Here is a 24,017-nt window from a genome sequence, read left to right as displayed (position 1 = left end):
CTTCCCACCTTTAAAATCAAAGTTGGAGAACTGTGATCAGCTGTTTAACAGTGATGATACCTATACAATAAAATGCCCTTTAGATTTTTGTTTTTCATGGAGGAGTGATATGGAATTATGTGCAAAAGTATGAAAGGTCATCAATGAAAAGCCTGAACAACTGACATGCAGCAATGAAATGAGATCCTACATATTAATATCTGCTAATGTCTTAACACCATATTATCACTCCATATTGGATTCTCTCACCTGCTGCACAGTATGTTTTTGATGAGTAAAACTAGTTAGCTTTGGCTTTGTTTGGTCCAGCAGCAGCTAAATGGGATGAAATGATAAAAAACAAAAAGTACAGAATTAGGTACACTGGCTGTCCCTCAGCGAAACAAGCCTTATTTAAAGTTCAACAGTATTCTACGAATTACAATTATATTGAATCTGCTTTGGTGAAAGCCCACCACTGCTGCGCTATACCAACCCTCCATGGAACACCACGTTTGCAGATTGAAAAATAAAAAAGGACAACCATTATCAATGTGGGAGGAGGGGGTCGTCAAACCGTTAGAAAGAAAAAAGAGATCCTCACGTTAAAAATGGTGGGGAATTGCTGTTCTAAAAAAAGGGTATGAGCCCACTTTCCATGATGACATTAGTCTTTGCCAAGTAGTCAAGTAAGACAAGAGGGTGCCTTACAGAGGATAAACAGTAATCCGTGTTAGCTTTATGCTGAGGTCTATAACTCATGTCATTTCCTGGATAGATCTGTCATTTTTCCTGTGGATAGGAAAGTTCATGCACATCCTAAAGTTCACACAAAATGTAATAAGGAAGGAAAGGAGATGTGTGTCGGAGCCTCACACACCCAGAACACACCTTTCACTTCTCACCTGGGGCGAGGTCCCATCAAGCGCTCTCTGAAGAGCCTGAACCGCGGCCACAGCCTCCTCCCCGCTCTCCGGGCAGTGCTCCCGCACCCAGGACTGCAGTTCCTCGGGCAGGATGGTCAGGAACTGCTCCAGCACCAGCAGCTCCAGGATCTGCTCCTTCGAGTGCATCTCAGGCCTCAGCCACCGACGACAAAGTTCTCGGAGTCGGTTCAGCGCTTCTTCCGGTCCAGCCACCTCCTGGTAACGCAACTGCCTAAAGCGCTGTCGAGAAGTTTCCGGGCCCTCGCAGCCCCCGGGCGGGTGGTGCTCTCGACCTCCGGGTGAGTCTTCCTCCACTTTCACTATCAAAAGTCCGTCACGCAGGGGCGACGCGGCGTCCCTGGACCTCGCAGCCATCACCCAGGCTGCGGCCTCGGCGTCACTGCCGCGCCTCTGGGCGGTCAGCGCCGAACGCACCTTTCTCCAGCATGTGCGGACTCTCCCGGAGGCTCGCCTTCAGGCGACGAGACAGCAAACCCAAGGCCCTCATCCGCTCTCCCCAAAGCTGAGGCGCACCGCCGTCGCGTCCCCAGCACCTGGCCCCTCTACGACCGGCCCCTCTGCCGCATTTCCCCTTTTTCCGCAGCTATCCGGCTTCAGTCCCGCGACAGAAATAACCCAGGCCGGAAGTGTGTCACCGACTCCCGGCGGAGCCCCCCGCTACTTCCGGGGCTTCTCCAGGCGCCCAGGGGAGATGCATCTCGGTGGTTTACAGTCCTCCCTAGTCCCGGGGACAGCCGGTCCTGGGCCGCTTCCTGCCGCGCAAGAAAATAACGCGCTTCCGAGCCGGTGGCCCAAAGCCAGAACGAAAAAGGATCCGCACTTTTCACCTCGCACAAAAATGCGCACTGTTCATCTCTCACCAACTTCTTGGCTCTAGTGCCAACTTCTTGAAAATATCCAGTTAGCTGGGCCTCAACATAGATTTGTCTGCCAAAACCATTTTGGGCTCTGAGCTGCTGAAAGAAATCATCTTAAAATGATGGTGAAAAGTGCTATAGTCCTTAAAAAATGGTTAAATAATGGTGAAGTAATTCAGGGTTGGGGAGGAATTTTTTTTTTTTTTTTTTTTTAGCCAATTGCTTCTATGTATATCAAATTTTAACGACTTTGATCCTAACAAAAACGAGGAAATAGAGGCTCAAAGAATTTTTGTGTCTTGCCCGATGTCAAACTGCGGGTAACTTGATGATGAGACCAACACGCCTATTTCAAATTCCAGGCCCAGGGCTTTCCACAGCTACAATGTTCACTTGTTATAATTTTTTTCCTCCTAAATCTCCATTCATTCATCCATTCATTCAAAAAACATATGCCCACCTATTGTGCTTCTACTCCAGGAAAACCAGCAAATTGAATTTACGTATTACATATGCATCTCCCTGCACAGTGCAAGGTACCCAGTGAGCCTTCAGTCATCGATTGCCCAGTAAAATGTTTCCAGAGCATTCATCACTCTTGAGACTATAGCAGAGGAATAGCACTTGTCCCTGCTCTCCCTTATGGCTTGGATGCAGGGGTGGATGACGGGAGGTGGCAAGGGGAAACAGCTAAGGCTGCAGTAAGAAAGTACCATAAACTGGGTGGCTTAAACAAAAGAAATCTATTGTCTCTGTTCTGGAGGCTACAAGTATGAGATCAAGGGCTGGTCCCTTCTGAACACTGAGAGGAAGAATCTGTTCATGCCTCTCTCCTAGCTTCTGGTGGTTTACTGGCACTCTGGCATTCCTTGGCTTGTAGAGGCATCACCCCAATCTCTGCCATTGTCTTCATATGACATTCTCCCTGCATGCACTCCAGTCATAATGGAGTCAGGCCCACCATAATGACCTCATTTTAACTTGGTCAACACCCTATCTTCAAATAAGGTCACTTCCTGAGTTACTGGGGGTTAGGATTTCAACATATGAATTTGGGGGGTACCCAATTAACCCATAACAATGTGCACTATATAGGTTTATTTAAATTTCTGAGAAGCCTCTAGGTTCTAAAGGGGCAAGTGGGAGACATTCTAGGGCAAAAGGAGAAAGAACTGAGAGCAGCCACCAACTCTCAACTCTCTTCCTGTTATCCCAAAGAATACTTACAGAGAACTCCCCAGCCTTCTCCACCTTCTACCTGTCAGAACCTTCTCCCATACCTTTCTGGATAACATGACTAATAATGAAAGCCAACATTTATTGAGCACTTATTATGTGCTAACAACTTTGAAGGGCTATATCTCTATCCTTATAACCTTCTAGATTAGTGCCATTAACTGATAACCAGAGGAAATAAGGAATGTACCCAAAGCATACACGGCTAGTAAGTGGCAGAGTTGGTACTGGAACAGGATAACAATACCCAACTCTCTATTCCTATATTGTTTTAACGTTTTTATTCCAAATGTTTACCTTAGGGGCAACTTGGAGATTTATTTAACACAACTTTGAATGACTTAGTGCAGAGAACCCTGGGCTGTAAATCAGACCTCCTAGACCTTGTTTTGTCAAAAGGTTAAGATATGGTTTTGGTGGACTTAAGGACTATGAGACTTATTTTTCTAATATCTAAAATAGGCATAAAACAGGATCATTAATCTATTCAAAACATTGTTGGATTTTTAACAGATCACACAAAAGCTCTTTCAAGAAAACAAGTTTTTATTGTCTGTCTTGGTTACTCCCGAATATCAAGAACCTAGAATAAAGTCTTAAACACAGTGGGTACTCTTATATTCTGTTGGCTTGGGGAGATATGTGTAAGAAGAGATGTTATGGAGACAGGGTAGGAGTGGTAAGGAACCAGAGATAGGGAAGATTACAGCTAGGAGGCAAAAACCCCCAAAACTCAATACAATCTATTTCATAATTAACAAGTATGTATGTCTAAGGCCAATCCAGGAATGTTTACTTTAATAATTAGACATAAAAATGTCTTATATAGATTGAATCTTATAATGCTACTCTAGCTGTTTTCCATGGCTTACAAATTATTGTTCAGTCAGACGTGTCTATTAACATTAGCAATGGGAAAAGAAATTTAAAAAGCAAAAAAGCTTAGGACACACATGCAGTAGAGGATTCTTACTCAAAGGGAAGTTTGGTCTTTGCCCTAAGCTGCTGGGAGGTATTCTCTAAACCCTTGGAATATCCTGCCTGATAAGAGTATCTTTGTTCACTTTGGGGTCTTGGGCCATGCCAGATAGTCTATGTTAGCAATGTAATTTATGGTGAGGGTACTTTGGGCCATGGGGTATCAGCTTGACCTCTGGAGGGGCTGGAGACTAAGATTAGCCATGTGGGCAGTGAACCAGGCCTACATGACTGAGTCCCAATAAAAACTTTGGACATCAAGGCTCAAGTGAGCTTCCCTTGTCAGCAATACTGTGTATGTATTATCACACATCATTGCTGGGATGTTAGCACTGGCTGCACCACTCCACTGGGAAAGGACAACTGGAAGCTCCATGATTGGAACTCTGATAGATCCTATCCTAGATACTTTTTCTCTTGGCTGATTTTAATTTGTATCCTTTTGCTGCAGTAAACTGCAACTGTGAGTATAACAGCTGTCAATGAGTTCTGTGAGTCTTTCTAACAAATCATTGAACTCGAGGGTGATCTTGGGGATCCCTGAACTTCCAGTTGGTGATCTAGGGTGCTCCTGAACTTTGCAACATGTGTGTCCTTCCTTTGAACTAGGTTGGTAGACCATTTCCTCACATAATGGTATTAATTCTTTGAAGTCCTGAAAATGTAAAAGATAGAGACAACATTCAAGCAAGGTCAAGAGGGAAACCCTAGTGAAGTCTTCCCGACATGAACCTCAGAGGATAAAAATATATTGTTACTCTGGGGACAAATGTTGTCACTGGAGGGATGAGACATGAAAACTTGGCAGAGTTGTTAGAAAGCAGTCTTGTATTGGTGGGCATACTTGGGCAGAGAAGAGAAGAATAAAGTGCCACTATGCATTTGTACTTACCCTCTCTACATGTCCTTGTGCTTGTCCAGGGCATTTATCTAGTCAGATCAATAGATACCTATATCTGTAGCTTGTTTTGCTAAAAGGTTAAGATATATCTATATCTATATATCTGAAAAAATACATATATCTTACATTTTGACCCATCAATTTCACTTCTAAGAATTTATCCTACAGTAGTTTCACATGTCTAAAATGACATATATATGGATATTTATATAGTGGAGCAGTGCTTATTATAGAAAAAAAATGGAAATAACGTCAATGTCCACCAGTAAGGATTAAATGAAGTACAGTATATTTGAATAATGCTATACTATTTAGACAGTAAGCTGAATAAGAAAACTCTTCATGTATTGATAGGGAACAATCTCTAAGATTTATTAAATAAAAATAGTAAGGTGGAGAAGGGATATAAATTGTGCTACCATTTACACATAGAACGTAATATTTGCTTGAATATTCATGTAATATACCTTGGTAGGCACACAAGAAACTAGTCATCTTGGCTATTTCTAGGGAAAAAAATGGATGCAGAATAGGAATGGGAGGAACACTTTACTCCGTATACCCTTTTGAATTCTGACTCATGAGAATGTGTTATCTATTTAAGAAAAATGAAACTATTAAAATGTAAAGGGCATTTGTAAATTATTTAAATGGAGGTAAGTATATTAGAAAAAACGTATAGCCACCTTAAACAACTTTTATATACACTAAAAAACTAAGCTAATTAAATGAGCAAAATTAAACCACAGGTGCAAAATTCTATACCACATCCCCTTATAGATTCTCCTTCTATTTTTATTTTTAAACGTTGGCAGGCACGATGGCGCGCCTGTAGGTACAGCTACAGGAATCTGAGGGACAGGATCACTTTAGCCCAGGAGTTCTAGGCTGTACTGCGTGGTGATCGCCCCTGTGAAGAGCCACTGCACACCAGCCTGGGCAATACAGCGAGACCCCCGTCTCAAAAAACAAAAACGAAAAAGGTCAACTCACTAGCACAAAAAATACACACAATACAAACATTCATCGGGGTTCTGTACTAGATAGGAAGCTACCTACATGATGCATGATTTTAGGCGCCCGGAAAAGAGACCTTTAACCTCTAAATACCTTCTCCTCTGTTTGCAGATGCTGCAATTCCGCAGTGTGTTCCTCAGCGGCCCTAAAAAGAGTGGCGATAGTAACACTTGTCCTACCTGTCCACTTTGTAAACTGCGAAGGGCTTGGAGAACCGTAAGGCACCACACGGAAATGAGAGATTAAGGATGGGATCCCCCGGGGTAGGGAGGCCCTGCGCAAACCTCGCGCCTCTCTTCGCGAAGTCGCGCGGCTGGGACAGCACTCCCTGGAAACTAGAGGCCCACACACAGCCTTCCAGCGGGGAGCGCGAGGACACGCCTCTCGGCCCTGCCACGTTCTGATAGGCCCGCGAGACCGAGACTGCAGAGAGAGCTGTGGCCGCATTGGCCAGCCGGCGAGGCCCGCGCGGGGCTTCCTGGGAGATGTAGTCCCGGCAGCCGCTGGCTCCCGCTACTGGACAGTTTGACGTTGGAGATGTCGGCCCTAGGAGCTGACCGCGGTGGTACAGAGGTGGGTGTGTTTGAAGAGGAGGTGGGGAGAGTGGCGAGGATTCGGGTGAAAATACCCAACGGCCCGAAATGAACGATAAGTGAGGGTTGCGGGCTCTCAGAGAGGTACGTACTTACTTCGAATTGGGGCGCAGAGTGTTGGGGTTGGGGGCGACGCAAGCTCCACGGCCAATCAGACCCTATCGACTGTTGCCAGGCCCCTAAGGCTCCGCCCCCGCCCCCACCCAAGGAAGGGAGGAGCTCGCGCTGTTTAAATGGCTTTGGGTTGGGGTGGAGGAGAGAGTGACTCCGTTGGCTACCCTTCTCCAGTGATGCTGTACCTGAGGCTTCGGGGGGCCTGGGGGCGGCCCGGTCACGGCGGGTGGGCTGGGGTCCCAGGCCCGCGCCCCGTCTCCCCGCCGATTGGTCCGCACGGCCCCCGCCTCCCAAAACGGGCGCCTCCCACCCGCTGCGAGGCGAGGACCTCCGGGATTCCTAGAGAGGACTCGGAAGTGCTCTCGAGGGTGGGATTTAAGGTTTAACGCGGTTGGACAGGGAAAGCTTGGACTTGCTTACTTCCGGCGTGGAAGTGTTGGCTTCGGTTTTCTCTCCGTTTTAAGAAGAACCCCACCTTCCCAGCCCTGGCTGCGGGGAGCTTGATCTTCCAGGAGAGCTCCCCGAGACTGGGGCCTTGAGGGGAGGGGATAGAGCTTTGTGTCCGGACGGGGGTCCTGGCCCTAACCTTGAGCGGGCCGATCTTCATGTCTCCGGGTCAGGGGCGATTCCAAGGAACCCACTTCCAAATCTGTACCTATAGCGCCGCTTCTCTTCGGGATCAATGAAGTCTCCCGTTGGCCTGTCAAGCTCTTGTAGCTTGAAGGACAGCACCAGTTTTGACCACTGTAATGTTTTTCACCCCTATTCTGACTTTAGTTTGGCTTATGGTAAAGAGAAGGAGCGGCTGCATCTGGACTAGTTAGTAAGTCTTGTCCCATTGTTTATGTGAAATGTAAAGTTTACCTCTAAAACTGTTTTAGGTCGGGCCTGATGTCACATTTTTTATGGCTCTCCTTTACATCCCTTAAATGTTGGAGATATTCTCTGTTAGCAATCATATTATGGGTCGAGTGACAGCTGCCTTGTAGTCCATATTTTTAAGAAAATTACTTTGTTGAGTGGCCATCGTTAGTATCTTTTTGCCATCTCTCTTTGCTAATAATGATTCCCAATACATCAGTAGGTTGGGCGCTACTGAAAGAGTCCTTCAAATTTTAAGAGCAGGAAACAAGTCTGTTCAGAGTAACACAGCTAGCCTCGAGAGACTGCCTCTGAGTTGGAATGATAATGACAGAATCCCGGGAAGTTATAGACTTAGACCCTCCAGCTGAGACTTCACAGGAGCAAGAAGACCTTCTAATAGTGAAGGTGGAAGAAGAAGACTGCACCTGGATGCAGGAGTACAACCCGCCCACGTTTGAGACTTTTTACCAGCGCTTCAGGCACTTCCAGTACCATGAGGCATCCGGACCCCGGGAGGCTCTCAGCCAACTCCGCGTGCTGTGCTGCGAGTGGCTGAGGCCGGAGCTGCACACCAAGGAGCAAATCCTGGAGCTGCTGGTTCTGGAGCAGTTCCTGACCATCCTGCCTGAGGAGTTCCAGGCCTGGGTGAGAGAACATCACCCCGAAAGCGGAGAGGAGGCGGTGGCTGTGGTAGAAAACATACAGCGAGAGCTGGAGGAACGCAGACAACAGGTGAGTCAAAGAGCAGACATAGGAACGGTGAGGAAGGAGAGGAAAGAGTTAAGGAGCTGCTGAGCAGGGGTGACATTCTTAGTTTTTTGTTCTCTTGGGATTAGGTACACTGTGGAGATTTCCTGCCACTCCAGCAAAAAGAAGTAATATCCAGTACGTTAACCTGTAGAAGACAATCTGGGATCTTACTTATTTTTTAGATTGCTGTATTTATTTTTTGAATGATATGATACAAAATTCAAAAAGGTACATAATAAGGTTGTAATGAAAAGTATAGTTTTCCTCTCACCCTAATTTCCCAACTGCCACGTTCTCCTCACCAAAGGCAACCACTGTTACATGATACTTGTATATGTTACAGAGATATGTGTTCTGTATATATAAGCATATATGTACATGGCATGTTTTAAAACACACAAATGTTTCTAAGTTACTGTGCACTTCTGCTTTTTTTTATCATATACTATTTCTTGGTTTGTTCCATGTCAGTGCAGCTAGAGCTGCCTCATTCTTTGAATCCACATTATATTAACTCCTACTGAAGGAATTTGAGTTGTTCTATTTAAGTTGTTCCTTTAGATTGTTTCTAAGTTTTTACTGTAACAAACTTTGCTACAATGAATACCCCATCTCTCTCTCTCAATAACTGTAGAATGAATGCTTGTAACTCAAATTGTTGGTTCGGAGGTACATTTGTAATTTTGATAGCTGTTGACACATTGCCTCCCCATAGAGATTATACCAATTTATATTCCTACCAGTATTATATGGGAGAAATTTTTTGGCCACAGCCTGATAGCACAATGTTATCAAACTTTGTGGTTATTGACAATGCAAAAGATGCAATATTGCATTTCTGTGCAACTTTAATTTGTATTTCTCTTGGGAGTTTGATCAATACATATTTTTAAGGGCTATTTGAATACCCTTTTTTTGCAAATTGTCTGTTTATATTCCTTACCTACATTTCTTACCTAATAGAAACAATAAGCTTTATGTCTGTCATGTGAGTTTCAAGTGTTATTTTTCCAGTTTGCTGTTTGTCTTTGCATTTGGAGATTTTTGTTTTGCAGGTTTTTTAAATTTTATTTTTTTATTTTATTCTTTCTAGAGACAGGATCTCACTCTGTCACCTAGGCTAGAGTGCAGTGGTGCAATCATAGCTCACTGTAACCTCAATCTCCTGCGCTCAAGCCATCCTCTTGGCTAAACTGCTCAAATAGCTGGGATTATAGACACCTGCCACCATGCCCAGTTAATTTTTTTATTTTTTGTAGAGACACAGTCTTGCTACATTGTGCAGGCTGGTCTCAAATTTCTGGGCTCAAGCCATCCTCCCACCTTTGTCTCCCAAAGTGCTGGGATTACAGGCATGAGCCACCACGCCCAGTCTTTTTTATACAGTTTAACTATTTTATTTTATGGTTTCTGGGTTTTGTGCCATACTTAGATAGGCCTTCTTCACTACAGTATTATGAAAATAAACTTTTTTCATAGTTTATTCTCTACAGTTTTTCTCTTTCTTTCTTTCTTTCTTTCTTTTTTTTTTACATTTTCAAATGATTGCTCCATCTGGAATTTATTTTGGTGTAGGGTGTTTGGTGTGGTTACATCTCATTTTTTTCCCGCATACCTATCCAGTTGCTCCCAACAACTTTTATAGTAATACTTTTTTTCCCCTCTGATAAAATGCCACCTTTATTACATATTAAGTTTCTGCATGTATTTGGTTCCATTTCTGGTCTTTCTATTCTGTTTTATTGTTCTTACTGTCTGTTCATGTAGCAGCATTTTAATTATTTGAGCTCTGTGAAATGTTTTGGTATCTGGTAGCTTTACTCTTACTCCCTTCAAATTTTTTTCAGTAATTTCTTTTCCTTTTATGAACTTTAGAATTACTTATTTAGTTTCCATTACTCCAGAATCCTGTTGGTATTGCATTAAATCATATATTAATTTAGGGGAGGATTGGTATCTATATGTTGTTGTTGCATCTTCTTGTCGTTTCCTATACTCATTTATAACCTGACCGTCTACCTTCCTGTTGCTGCTAGGCTCATGCTCTCCTAAACTTTAATTTATTTTTTTCCGGCCAGGCGCGGTGGCTCACGCCTGTAATCCTAGCACTCTGGGAGGCCGAGGCGGGTGGATCGCTCAAGGTCAGGAGTTCGAGACCAGCCTGAGCAAGAGTGAGACCCCGTCTCTACTAAAAATAGAAAGAAATTATATGGACAACTAAAATATATATAGAAAAAATTAGCCGGGCATGGTGGCGCGTGCCTGTAGTCCCAGCTACTCGGGAGGCTGAGGCAGTAGGATCGCTTGAGCCTAGGAGTTTGAGGTTGCTGTGAGCTAGGCTGACGCCATGGCACTCACTCTAGCCCCAGCAACAAAGTGAGACTCTGTCTCAAAAAAAAAAAAAATTATTTTTTTCATAGGAAAGAATCAAAAATCATGAGATGATGAATTTACAGGAGTCTAAAGCTAGTTAGAGAAATTCCATCATTCTTTAGAGCCATTGCATTTAAGTGTAAAGTACCAGTTTCATTGTTCTTACTTCTTGGGTAAGGGCGTTCCAGAGCTCAGGCTCTTGGGCTGGTTTAGCCTATTCCATCGTGCAGGTAGCAGCAGAGGAGGTGGCTGCTGTCCCATGGCCAGACCCTGCAGCTGTCCTGAAAGATTCTCCTGTAGATGGGAATGTTTGGACTTTTCCATTGCTCAGTCAGGGCACAAAGTACAGGTTCATGATGACATCCTCATTTATTCCTTTAGCCTGATTTGGGACACTAATGGACAAATTTTCCTTACTGTTTTAGAGAAATAAATATTCAAAAGCATAGTTTAAAACCAAAAGGATTTTTAAGGTAGAGAATTTACAGCAGATATTACACATTTACCTCTCTCATTGTGATATACAGTCCATCTTTGGAAAGAACACATAAAAATCATTTCTTGGTGGCAGTCAAGGATTTCAGGCCTATAGAGGGGATTTTTCCAAGGGCTTCCATGGCTCACTTTGTTTGCCTTTCCCTCTACCTGCCTTCTGGTATCCCCAACATTGCTCTTGAACTTTATCTCCGAGCAGTTTTGTCTCTGGCAAGTGTTTTCTCAGGTTCTATCCTTACTCCTCCTGGGTTTCTTTTTCCTCATCCCAGTGAGCCTCAAGGGCTGCTTTGGTTCCTTGGTGCCAAGTGCCCTTTAACCTACTTGGAATCACCTTAACTCCTGTTCTGAGTGGATCCACCACGACACACACACTTCCACAGAGAGTGGTATTTGCCACCAGTACTTTGCAGCTACCCCTTAATGTAGTTTCTGTACCACATTTTGCCAGTACCAGGAGGATTAAAATTTAAAATGCTTTGAAACCTAAAGGAGGGGCAAGGGGGATTGCAACTCTATCGTAGTGCAGGGTCTTATTTCTCTCCGGTATGCTTAGTACCTTCCAGAATATGCAGATTCTAGGGAGCGGCTGTGGCAGAGTAATTGTGTACCCCAGGGTTGAGCAAGAGCCAAGAGCAGAAAGGTGGAGGACTGTAGCTCGCTGGATGTGAACTGGCTTAAGTCTTAGTGTTAGTCTGTCCCAGTGTGACTTCCTTAGTCCTATGGTGACCTTTCCAACCTCCTTTTGCATCTCTCTCCCACCTTTACTAAATTTTACCCACACTGGCCACCTTTAGGTGGTTGTTTCAAACACCTCCTTTCTGCCTGAGGGTGTTTTCTAATGTTTTTCTCTGCCTGAGTCACTTCTACTTTTCTCCTGGCTGGTTTCTTTTCATCCTTTAGGTGTTTACTTAAGTGACACTTCCTCAGAAAAGCCTTCCCTGGCCTCCCAGTCTAATGTAGGTCTCATGGTACCAGGTTCTTCTTTCTCACATTTAGCACAGTTTATAATTATCTATTTATTTGTATGTTGATGTGTTTAATGAAAGTCTTCTCCAACTAGAAGTAGTAAACCACTGTAATGGCTTATTGTAGATGCGCTTTAATTGTTTGGCAAGAGAATGAATGAAATTCTAATGTGACTCAACTGGATTCTTTTATAGCCTTCCCTGTAACTGTGCTGATTGGTTGTGGTTGTGGTTATTAGATTGTTGCGTGTTCTGACATGCTTCCTCAGAAGATGGTACCACCTGGAACAGTGCAAGAGCCCTTCAGTCACCAGCCCCTGTCTGTGGACACCCAGCCTGAACAAGAGCCACAGAAGCCTCATCTGGAGGAAAACGGTGAGGCTCAGCAATTCAGGGGAACACATGTGGATAGAGAGTGGGTACCCTAGCCACGTGGCAGGCACCATCTGCCAGAGAGTGACTGTAGATGGGGAAGGGCTGGGGACCCAGAGTTGAGTCCCTGTTGTTAAGAGAGAGGTCAGCTGATAGGATGGCTAGGAACAATACCAGTTTTATTCAAAAGCTATAACGCAGATGACGATCACTCTGTGTGGGCACTGTTGAAAGATCTACAAAGGTCTTTTACAAAAGTATCACAGTCATCTTACAGCAGTTTTTCACCTCTTCCTCATAGATTTGTTATCTTAATGCTTATGTAAAAGAAAGCTCTCTAGTTCCTTGCATTCATTTCTGGTTGCTCAGTCATTCACCTTGAAATCTTATTTGAAGTAGTTTTTCACAATGACCTTGAGAACATTTGTTCTCTCCACCCCCTCAATTTTATTAACCTGCCTTCTATATATCAAGGAAGACAAGTTAACAGCTGATTATCGTATTATATGTCTACAAATCCATAATCCCTTTACAGAAATACTTGGTGTCAGATATATTTTAGAATTCAGAATTTTGCAGATTTAGTAAGGTGATGTTCGTATATCACACATTACACTAGCAGCAGGATTTGAATTGACATCCACAATCACATACATTAATATTTCTGTAGTGAAATATATGCAGATTTACAATAAGTCAGTTAAAGAGTTTACATAGTTTCGCATCAGTTCAGGTCATTTCTTGCTGTCAAATTAGTTTAGTGCCTAGCTTAATGAAAAAAAGAACCTTTGGTATTTAGAGCTTTTTGATTTCAGAATTGTGGACAAGGGAATGTGGGCAAGGGATTATATTTTCTGTTTGGTTCCAGACTTTCTCCTAGGCTGCCTTCAGTGGTCAGGTCTTTACCTTGACATGCTCCACTGCCCTGATTTTTTCTAGCTTTGCTTGCACTGTGGTAAGAATGACAACAGCAGCAGCAGCTATTACCTATGTAGTGCGTACTATGTGCGGGGACTGTTGTGAGCATTTTACCTGTATGAACTCATTTAACCTTCGGTATACCAGGAAAAATAGTTGTTACTATTTGCCATGTGGGGCCAGTGGATCCTTTTTATTTTTTTATATTTTTAAGTCATTTTGTGAATAATTTACAGAAGAATCAAAGGGTAGTAAAAACAACTTCTTAAAAGAAATTTTAATATATGAAGTATATTTTAATGTACAAACATTATAAAAGGTGAAAGAATATTGTCATATAGTACTAGTACTATCGTTTTAGCAAAATGGGATGGTTCAGGATCTTTTTGCAAAATACTGCGTGATGGAGTCCTGAAGTCCTCCCTGCTGAGTGACTTGATGGATGAGAATGCCATATTTGCTTTTTGAAATTAGAAATACGTGTATATTATTCCTTGTCGATTACTGAGTTTGAGAAAATCTGTTTAGGATGTTATCATTTGAAGATTCATTCTAAGATCTCCCTTATACTTTGAGTTTTGTCATTCATTATCCTTAGAGAGTGCTGCTCTCTGTCTGGGTCATCTTCTGAACTGTCTGATAATAATGAATGTCATCCCCTGCAAATTTTCTTCTCTTTCCCATATGGACAGCAAATGAAAAATTCTGAATTCTCAACTGTGTTCAATGAAAGCTGGATGTAGGTTTCAACAGTCTTTTCTGCCTTCTTGAAGAATGATACAATACTTTGGGCAACATATGCAGTATTTTGAGAATAATAAAGAATGATGATTTATTTCACTATTCCATGACCCTAAATATTTCCCTTCTTTCATTCTTATTAGTCTTTTGTGGCATTGTTGAGAATAATTAATGTCATAGAATGATAAAATAGAAAAATGCTTCAGGGTATAAGAAAAATGAGGTAACACAGACCCCAAACTGTATCTTACATTTGTACAAGTGTCTGATGGATCTGTATAGAAATTACAAGATGAGGCCAGGATGGTCTCATTACTGGTTCACGCCTGTAATCCTAGCACTTTGGGAGGCCGAAGAAGATTGCTTGAGGTCAGGACCAGCCTGAGCAAGAACGAGAAATAGAAAGATTAGCTGGGTGTCATGACATGGGCCTATAGTCCTAGCTACTCAAGAGGCTGGGGCAGGAGGACCACTTGAGCCCAGGAGTTTAAGGCTGTAGTGAGCTATGATGACACCACTGTACTCTAGCCCAGGTGACAGAGCAAGACTCTGTCTCAACAAACAAAAAGAAATGACAAGTTTTATTCTATTTATAAAATAAAAATAAATTTCCTTTTTGTTCTTCAAAGACCTGAAAAATAATAGCCATATTATACTGACCTTAAAAATATTTAAAACTGCTCAGAAAAGAAACTCAAAAACTGAAATTGTGTCCAGTACACTTTGTTGGTATACCAACAGTTAATCCTATGATAACCCTGTGGAATTGGTATTGTTATCTTTTATGTTAGAAATTAAGAATCTGTGGCCTAGAGAGGTTGAGTAATTTGTCCAGGGTGACAAAGCTATTAAGTAACAGAGCTGGGGTTTTAACCCAAGCAGTTGACTCTAAATTCATATTTCTGCCCTATTCTGAGCTTCTCACCTTTGCTCTACCACCACGTTCTCCCCAGCACAGACTGCTGTCCTCCCTGAGTCACTCACGCTCCCTCCACTCTCAGAGTCTCATCAGATCAGGCTCCTCTTTTCTTCTGTTCCCAGGTGCTGCTTATCTTTCTCTGTTAACCAGACCCTAGCCTGTTTTGTTATTTAAACAAAATTACTGTTCACTCAGGGATAGACTCTTTCCATCACTTTTGTCAAATCCTACTTTGACTCTTTAGCCTCTCCTGGTTTCAGATCCCTTCTCTGTTTTTGGCTTTCATCTCTCACCATTATCACCTCCTTTTTGTGCCATTGTTCCTTATTTCCCAGTCACTGGAGATCAGCAAGCCACATGTGCACGAAGATCTCCAGGACTGAGGAAACCGTACCAGGGTCTAAACTGTTGGGTTAAAGGTTAATCCCAGGTAGGTCTGTCCAAGTCAGGGCTCACATAGACAGTCAGATCCACATGTGCCATGAATCTTAGACAAAGAACAAGCAGAGGTGACAGCAAAGGGTCAAAGGGTCCCCAACTTCCAGAGATGAGACCCTCCAGGCATTGCACATGCTATTCCCTCTTAGGGAAAGCACCCCATCTCCCCCACGCCATCCCCACTGCCCACAGTCACTTTCTGGGGAAAGGCTTTTCTGGCACTTCTGCCTCTGTGTTCCTACAGGAACTTGGGTGGACTTCAATTATAGTACTCCTCACAATGTGTCGTAAGTAAAGCGTACATATCTGTCCCATTAGACAACAGTTTTTTAAGGGGAGAATTGTTTTGTCTGCGTATTCCTATAATACAGAGTAGACTCAGTACACACTTCTTGACTGAGTATAAACTAACCGTGGAAATTCCTTGAAGGGAGACTGGACTGAGGCCTTGCTAATCCAGGTGTGGTCTGAGAAACAGCAGCACTGGCATCACCTGGGAGCTTGTTAGGAATGCAAAACATCAGGCCTCACCCCAGACCACCTCAGTCAGAATCTGCTGTGTCTAAGATCTGGAAGTGATTTGTTTGCACATGGAAGTTGAGAAGCCCTGGGCTATAGAGAATGCTTCAGCTTCATGGAAGATGAGGGACTTTGGTTGTTCTTTCAGATAATAGATTTGATCTTGGTAGAGCAGAAAGCATCCTTTGTAGGAGAATGACAAGCGGAGATTGGTCTGACCAAAGTAGGGAGCCTGTTTTTTTGTGAGAAGGAGGAATAGTAGGGTAAGTGTGGGAGGATCCAGAAATTATGTTCTGAGAGCCAAGCAGAAGACTTGAGCCTGGGTGCAGTGCCCAGCCATTGCAGAGTCGTGAGCAAGAGAGGAGCATCATGGCAATGAGAACTGGGCAGAGATATTCTCACTTAAACCTCTTTTTCTCCTCCCTCAGCCCTTCCTGTTCTCCAAGTTCCTTCCCTTCCCCTGAAGGACAGCCAGGAGCTGACAACTTCACTTCTCTCAGCTGGGTCCCAGGTGAGCTGGTGCCCCTTTGCCCTCAGTGAGGACCTATACCTTGTCTCTGACAAGTACCTGCCTTAATCCCAAACCTTTCAGGAGTTCTATTTCCTTAACCAGTGACCAGCCCCGTCCTGGGTTAGTGCCTTCATGAGCTTTTGTCTTTTCCCTTCCCCCCAGTGCTTCTCTGTCCTCTCTGAGGCACAGTCCCTCCCCCTGTTTCTTTCCTTAATGCACCCAGTTCTTCCCAAATTTGGACCTAGGCAATGAGAATTTAGTGGAGATCTCCTGTTTCAGAAGTTGGTGAAAATTGAAGATGTGGCTGATGTGGCTGTATCCTTCATCCTGGAGGAATGGGGACATTTGGACCAGTCCCAGAAGTCCCTTTATAGGGATGACAGGAAGGAGAATTATGAGAGTATTACTTCCATGGGTAAGAATGGCTGCATCTGCATGGATTAGGACAGCTTAATTTTGCTATTTTGTAAAGAATATTCCAGCACATCCTATAAAAGCATGTATGTTTTAATTGCTATGACTTTGCTTATTTTTTTCTGTGAAAGAATAAATCAACTTCCTTTTTATTTTATTCAGCTTATTCTGACTATTTCTATTTAAATAACACTGATGGTACTTGAGGGGATAGTTTTTGCAATCCAGCAAAGCTTTTACTGGTTTAAAATAAAAGAGCTTAAAATTATCAGGTTTGGATTTTAACAAATTTTTAGTAGTCATTATACTCCTTGATAAATTGGATAATTTTAACAGAATAATTGTGATTTATGAAAACATCTCAGACTTTGCTGAATAACCGTTCATCATAGTAGCTATTACAATATCTCTTAATTCTTTTTTTCCTTTCTTCCAGTGCCTAGATGTCTAGTTGTTCACTGCGTTACCATTCTCAGATCATCAATACTTACTTTATGATGTTTGTCTTGGCATTGACATTTTACATGTCACATTGCTTCTTGAATTTTATGCGCCTATTTCTAACTAAGTTATGGTCCCTGAAAAGGATAATTGTTAGTAGCTCCAAAGAGATGCATTGGGCTAATCTGATTTTTTTTCAAATTCACCCCTGGAAAGAAGAAAGTCATATGCTTGTTTGGTTTGTTAAATGGGAGAGAATTCTAATAAGAATAAAATGTTAGAGCACAACTAGATGTGAATAAAGCAGAGAAAAAAAATGCTATAGTGCTGGTATTACCTGTCTAATTAAATGGGAGAGGAAAAAGCACTTAAAACATCTGGGTTTGTGGTAAGGTGTTTTTAATAAAAAACAAAAAATGTGCTGGTAAAATGTTTTTTTAGAAAGAGAATTAAGTAAAAATAGCTATATGGTAAATTAAAATTAAAATGGTCTTCAGGCTGGGCGCGGTGGCTCATGCCTGTAATCCTAGCACTCTGGGAGGCCGAGGTGGGCGGATCGTTTGAGCTCAGGAGTTCGAGACCAGCCTGAGCAAGAGCGAGACCCCATCTCTACTAAAAAAATAGAAAGAAATTATATAGACAGCTAAATATATATATAGAAAAAATTAGCTGGGCATGGTGGTGCATGCCTGTAGTCCCAGCTACTCGGGAGGCTGAGGCAGGAGGATTGCTTGAGCCCAGGAGTTTGAGTGTTGCCCAGGCTAGCGTGAGGCTGACGCCACGGCACTCACGCTAGCCTGGGCAACAGAGTGAGACTCTGTCTCAAAAAAAAAAAAAAAAAGGTCTTCATGGCTGGGTGTGGTGGCTCACGCCTGTAATCCTAGCACTCTGGGAGGCCAAGGTGGGAGGATCGCTTGAGCCCAGGAGTTTGAGGTTGCTGTGAGCTAGGTTGATGCCACGACACTCTAGCCTAGGCAACAGAGTGAGAATATCTCAAAAAAAAAAAAATATATATATATATATACATATTGTCTTCTTGGTATAAGAATTATAATTTCTGACTGTGTCAAAAAAGGGTAGTGATAGTACCTACCTCATAAGGTCATCATAAGGATTAAATATGCCATTAAACTATAAAGTGCTTAACATTGTGCCTGGCCCATAATACGTACTTGGCAAATGTTAGCTCTTATTACCATTATTATGTAATATTGCAAACTCTTTTTCTAATCTTAATTTTAATTTTTTAATTTTTTTTTTTTTTTTTTTTTGAGACAAAGTCTTGCTTTGTTGCCTGGGCTAGAGTGCCGTGGCATCAGCCTAGCTCACAGCAACCTCAAACTCCTGGGCTTAAGCGATCCTACTGCCTCAGCCTCCCGAGTAGCTGAGACTACAGGCATGCGCCACCATGCCCGGCTAATTTTTTCTATATATATTTTAGTTGTCCATATAATTTCTTTCTATTTTTAGTAGAGACAGGGTCTCGCTTTTGCTCAGGCTGGTCTCGAACTCCTGACCTCAAGCGATCTACCCGCCTCGGCCTCCCAGAGTGCTAGGATTACAGGCGTGAGCCACCGCGCCCAGCCCGAACTCTTTTTCTTTTCACAAAAAAATCTTATTAGGAAATTCTCAATAGGCTGACATCCCTCTAGCATTTTAAAAATAATATTCCTTATTTTTTGTTAACTATTAAAGATTTATCTCTGCAAACCATATTAAACATTAGTGTTTTGAGTGAAACATCTGTTGCTGATCTGGGTGCACAAGGGCACTGATTACATTCACTTAAACATCCGCGTTCATCAGTGACCAGTGAATGTTGACCTAGCCCTTGAAAGCAGTAGGTTCTTCTCTGGGTATAGAAAGAATGTCTTTTTTCCTTTAGACTAATTCATACCAAACTGAAATCTTTTGGGGATTCAAAGAACTAGAAAGATCATCTTCTCCACTCCCTGAATTCCCAGGAAGAGGAAGGTGAAGAGAAAGGTTAACCGCATAACCTAATAACAGATTTCATTAAGCATATTTAATATTGCACAGGTACTCATGAATAGGTACTGTATGTAAGCACCAGGCCAGGAGAACATCCTCTTCATTAAACAGAATGACCGTTCCCCAGTCCCTTTCCTCTGAACCACTCTCACCAGCTCTCCCTTCCCTAACCTGCCTCAGTTTTCTGCCTGAATATTTTTTATCCCATCGTAGTGTAAAGTCATTTTACAAAGTCATGCGTCCCTAGCACATGTTGGTTTCACATAATTATCCCATGATTTTCTTTCTCCTAATGCAGTGAATAGCTAATTTTTTCATTTTCCTTCTATTATTTCAGATTATGAGTCCAGGGACAACAATATGGAGCTCATAGTAAAGCAGATTTCTGATGACACTGAATCACATTGGATGGCATCAGGAAGCACTGAGAGGAATGTTCCCCAGAGTCAAGAGTTTGCAGAAGTTAGTGACCTTAAGGGCATGGTACAAAGGTGGCAGGTAAACCCCACTGTGGGGAAATCAAGGCAGAATCCATCCCAGAAAAGGGATCTTGGTGCTATCACAGACGTTAACCGTAAGCAGAACACAAACGGTGAGAGAGGTCACAGATGTAATGATTGTGGTAAATTTTTCCTTCAAGCCTCAAACTTTATTCAACATCGGCGCATCCACACTGGAGAAAAACCATTTAAGTGTGGCGAATGCGGGAAAAGCTATAATCAGCGTGTGCACCTCACTCAGCATCAGAGAGTCCACACTGGTGAGAAACCCTATAAGTGTCAGGTGTGTGGAAAAGCTTTCCGGGTGAGTTCCCACCTGGTTCAGCACCACAGCGTCCACAGTGGTGAGAGGCCCTACGGATGTAATGAGTGTGGGAAGAACTTTGGCCGGCACTCACACCTGATCGAACACCTGAAACGCCACTTCAGAGAGAAATCCCAAAGATGTACGTGTGAGGGGTTTGTATTCAGGGAATAAGTGGAGACAAAAATTGTTTTATTAGTAGTTTTATTAGTACGACAGGACAGATTGGTGATACGGGGAACAGTAGGAAGCAAACATTACAGTTTATTTGGTTCTTATTTATACTTAAAATTAATTATCTAATAGGTAAAACCCTATGGCCCCCCACCCCCCCCGTCCCCTGCCCATAACTTTCCTTTTTCCAGAGCTACCTGCTCGCAGCTCTTCCTTGTTTCTTCTGGAAATTCCATATTTTAAAATAATACTGCTGTTGCTTGGCTCATGAATTTTAGCCATTCTCTGTGCTGTGAACGTAAAGGCTTTCATTATTACAGTATACTTGAGACAACTCTAAGACTGGCCAAAGATTGTTTTTTTAATTATGCCTTGATGCCCCAAGGCTAGCTACTTGTGATTCACATTAACAGACACTAACTTAGTGTCTTGAAAGTTCTGGGTTGAGCTGCACTATCTCTATTTGGCAAGTGCCTCACTTGGGAAATCCATCCAGTAGTGCTCTGGACTTGAAAAGCAATTGCTTTAAAATACTATGTTTTTCTTTTACATTTTCCCTGCAGTTGTTCCTATGGCTAGTTTCCCAGTTAATACTCCCCTACCGCTCCCCTCATTTTTTTTTGGATCAAGGGAGAACACTTTATTTGCTCATCCAGCCACATTTATTGGGAGTCTCCAGAGCTAGGTGCTTGGGATCTTCAGTGAACAGAACAGAGATACAGCTCATGCCCTCTTGGAGCTGGTGGTCTGTTGAGGGTAGCAGATGGTAAAGGTGATAAGCATTCCCAGAGGAGACGTATGAATTGCTGTGGGAGGGAGACTGACACTAGAGTGTTGGCTAAGAGTGAGCAGGGCAGGGATTGCTATTATCACCCACCCTCCTGACAGAATTTTTTGCTGTCCCGTTTCTTTTTCCTGGCTCCTAATCAGGTACTCCCCCAACTCCCTTGCATGATATTCCTTTGCTCCTGTTCTTCCAGTTTTTGTCAGTTCTCACCATCCAATTGTGTATTTTTGTTCTGCTTTTTTCTGTCTGCCTAACTCATGTTGGGGTAACGAGTCCCTCCACATTTCCTGTCTTCTCCCCCATGTCAGAATAACTTTCTGTCCTTCCTATATAAATTTTTATTTTTTACTTTTCCCGATTATTGCAGAGCTGCAATCATTCTCACCACCCATCTAAGTAAGCCTCTTTTTTGTCTTGTGGTTTTCACTGGACAAACCCCAAAATTAGTTGGCATCAAGTACATAACATGCATCACTTCTGTTACTCCTGTTACATCATGGGCTCATCTGACTGTCCTTTTTTTCTGAGGGGTTATTTTTCTTCTGTAAAAGAACTGATGGCATTTGCATTTGCTCTTCATTTTTCTAGGCAGTGACAAAAGAAGTAAGAATACCAAATTAAGTGTTAAGAGGAAAATTTCAGAATTTTCAGAAGCAGACATGGAACTATCTGGAAAAATCCAAAGAAATATTTCTCAAGTTCAAGATTTTGGAGAAGGCTGTGAACACCAAGGCAAGGTGGATAGAAAACAGGGAATTCCCATGAAAGAGATACTAGGACAACCCTCTTCAAAGAGGATGAATTGCAGTGAAGTCACATATGTCCACAAAAAATCCTCCACAGGAGAGAGACCACATAAATGTAATGAATGTGGGAAAAGCTTCATTCAGAGTGCACATCTTATTCAACATCAAAGAATTCACACTGGGGAGAAACCATTTAGGTGTGATGAATGTGGGAAAAGCTACAATCAACGCGTGCACTTAACTCAACATCAGCGAGTCCACACTGGTGAAAAACCCTACACCTGTCATTTATGCGGGAAAGCATTCAGGGTGAGGTCCCATCTTGTTCAGCATCAGAGTGTGCACAGTGGGGAGAGACCCTTTAAGTGTAATGAATGTGGGAAAGGCTTTGGCAGGCGTTCACACCTTGCTGGACATCTGCGTCTCCACTCCAGGGAGAAATCCCATCAGTGTCGTGAATGTGGAGAAATCTTTTTTCAGTATGTTAGCCTAATTGAACATCAGGTGCTCCACATGGGTCAGAAAAATGAAAAAAATGGCATTTGTGAGGAAGCATATAGTTGGAACTTGACAGTGATTGAAGATAAGAAGCTTGAGTTACAAGAACAGCCTTATAAATGTGATATATGTGGAAAAGCCTTTAGTTACAGCTCAGACCTTATTCAGCATTACAGAACTCATACTGCAAAGAAAACCTATAAATGTGATATATGTAGAGAAAATGTTGGCCAGTGTTCCCACATTAAACAACATCAGAAAATCTATTCTAGCACAAAATCTCATCAATGTAATGAATGTGGAAGAGGCTTCACTCTGAAGTCACACCTTAATCAACATCAGAGAATCCATACTGGTGAGAAACCTTTTCAATGTAAAGAATGTGGAATGAGCTTCAGTTGGAGTTGTAGCCTCTTTAAACATCTGAGAAGCCATGAGAGGACAGATTCCATAAATACCTTAAGTGTATAGGTATATCTATTGTAGAACATCTCTTATTCAACTTTAGAGAAGCCTTCCTGAAGAGAAACGTTATTCCTGTAATGAGTGTAATAACAACTTCAAACATTCTTCCAACTTATCCATCAAACCTACAGATATGTTGAAATCCTTCAGTTAGAACTCAGCTTTTAAGGCACACTGGAGTATCCACAATACATAAGACACCTGTTTGCTTTCCCCATTGAGAAATGCTTAAGTTAGCATATTCGTGCTTGGGAATCTAGACAAAAAGAGAACCTATGGACATGGTGGATGAAGGGAAGCCTTCGGATGACACTCATTCATTTGAAACTCAGAAAATTGACACTGGGAAAAGCCTCATGAACACAGTAGAAATAAGCTTTATTTGTAGCTTTTGCCTTGTTTGACAGCCTATCTATTCAGGGAAGAGTGTGGTGAAAGAAAGAATTTTTCAGCATGATACCCATTTTGGTACCTCAGCAATGCTCCTTTTCTAGAAATGATCATCCCAACCACTAGAATACTCCAGTCATTGTTCCCATCTTGAGTATTAACCCCGTTGAAAAGAAATTGACTTAAGATATCTATATTTTGGCACGATTGGGGTTCAGAGGCTGGAAGGTATGTGTTCCTGCTGCCTTATTCAATCTACAACTTCTCTATGAAACACTCAACCTTGTTTTTGTTCTGATTTTACTAGCATCAAGGTTAGCTCATAGAAGGAGGAGTTAAATTTGTAAATTCAGGAGAAACTGTGCTGCTCAGTCACATCTCAAGATGAAGGAAGAAGGACCTTAGGGGAGCAGAGAAGAGAAGACAAGCAAAACCATGGACTGGTTTATCTTACAGTACCCACAAGAGCGAGGGCAGCTAAATCCATGGGCAGAACTGGGCCAAAGTGAATGAAGAATCTTGGTCTTAGCAGTATGCCTGCTGATTCCCAGGTGGCTTGGGGATAGACCTCCCCTGTAGGGTGAGGGAGGACGGAATGAGTTTCAGTTTGCTTTGCAGCTGGAAGGGAAAGTAAATAGTAACGAGGAACAGGCAGGTACATGCTCCCGTTAACTCTGCCTCATGGGAAGGTCTGGGTAGGAGTTGTGAGAGGAAAGATGACCTGGATGAGAGAGTTCACTTGAGCTTCTTGCTAGAGAGAGGGAGAGTTTGCTTCAGGGCACCATGAGGCCCTGCTTCTGCTGACTTGCCTGGCTTACA

The 24,017-nt window shown here is 42.6% G+C and overlaps 2 protein-coding genes across 4 annotated transcripts in view; one reads left to right on the top strand and one right to left on the bottom strand.

The window, feature by feature from the left end:
* ZNF394 (zinc finger protein 394) overlaps window positions 1-7,229 on the bottom strand; it is an 11,912-nt gene extending 4,683 nt beyond the window's left edge. The window contains exons 1-3 of the mRNA XM_069486770.1: window positions 7,043-7,229; window positions 6,200-6,428; window positions 885-1,377 (exon numbers count right to left, since the gene is read on the bottom strand). Coding sequence (XP_069342871.1) covers window positions 885-1,377; window positions 6,200-6,428; window positions 7,043-7,229 — 909 coding nt within the window. The remainder of the gene's footprint in view (window positions 1-884; window positions 1,378-6,199; window positions 6,429-7,042) is intronic.
* ZKSCAN5 (zinc finger with KRAB and SCAN domains 5) lies at window positions 6,457-24,017 on the top strand. 3 transcript variants are annotated; one of them, XM_069486506.1, is made up of 7 exons: window positions 6,457-6,488; window positions 7,704-8,218; window positions 12,309-12,444; window positions 16,405-16,487; window positions 16,767-16,902; window positions 19,672-20,280; window positions 21,688-24,017. In XM_069486506.1, exons 2-7 carry the CDS (start codon window positions 7,805-7,807, stop codon window positions 22,812-22,814), a joined length of 2,505 nt encoding a protein of 834 aa, XP_069342607.1. In that variant the 5' UTR covers window positions 6,457-6,488; window positions 7,704-7,804; the 3' UTR covers window positions 22,815-24,017. The 3 variants fall into 3 exon arrangements, with proteins under 3 accessions (XP_069342607.1, XP_069342608.1, XP_069342609.1); XM_069486507.1 differs by lacking the exon at window positions 6,457-6,488 and having other exon boundaries at window positions 7,121-8,218; window positions 16,770-16,902; XM_069486508.1 differs by lacking the exons at window positions 6,457-6,488; window positions 16,405-16,487; window positions 16,767-16,902 and having other exon boundaries at window positions 7,121-8,218.

The sequence above is a fragment of the Eulemur rufifrons genome, chromosome 14 (assembly GCF_041146395.1).
Source record: "Eulemur rufifrons isolate Redbay chromosome 14, OSU_ERuf_1, whole genome shotgun sequence".
Classification (NCBI taxonomy): domain Eukaryota; kingdom Metazoa; phylum Chordata; class Mammalia; order Primates; family Lemuridae; genus Eulemur; species Eulemur rufifrons.
This window is presented reverse-complemented; position numbering and strand designations above follow the sequence as displayed.

Coding starts and splice junctions, on each gene's coding strand:
- ZKSCAN5 (XM_069486506.1), top strand. CDS start 7,805: ATGATAATGACAGAATCCCGGGAAGTTATAGACTTAGACCCTCCAGCT. Junction 8,219..12,308: donor TGGAGGAACGCAGACAACAG/GTGAGTCAAAGA, acceptor TGTGGTTATTAG/ATTGTTGCGTGTTCTGACAT. Junction 16,903..19,671: donor TGAGAGTATTACTTCCATGG/GTAAGAATGGCT, acceptor CTATTATTTCAG/ATTATGAGTCCAGGGACAAC.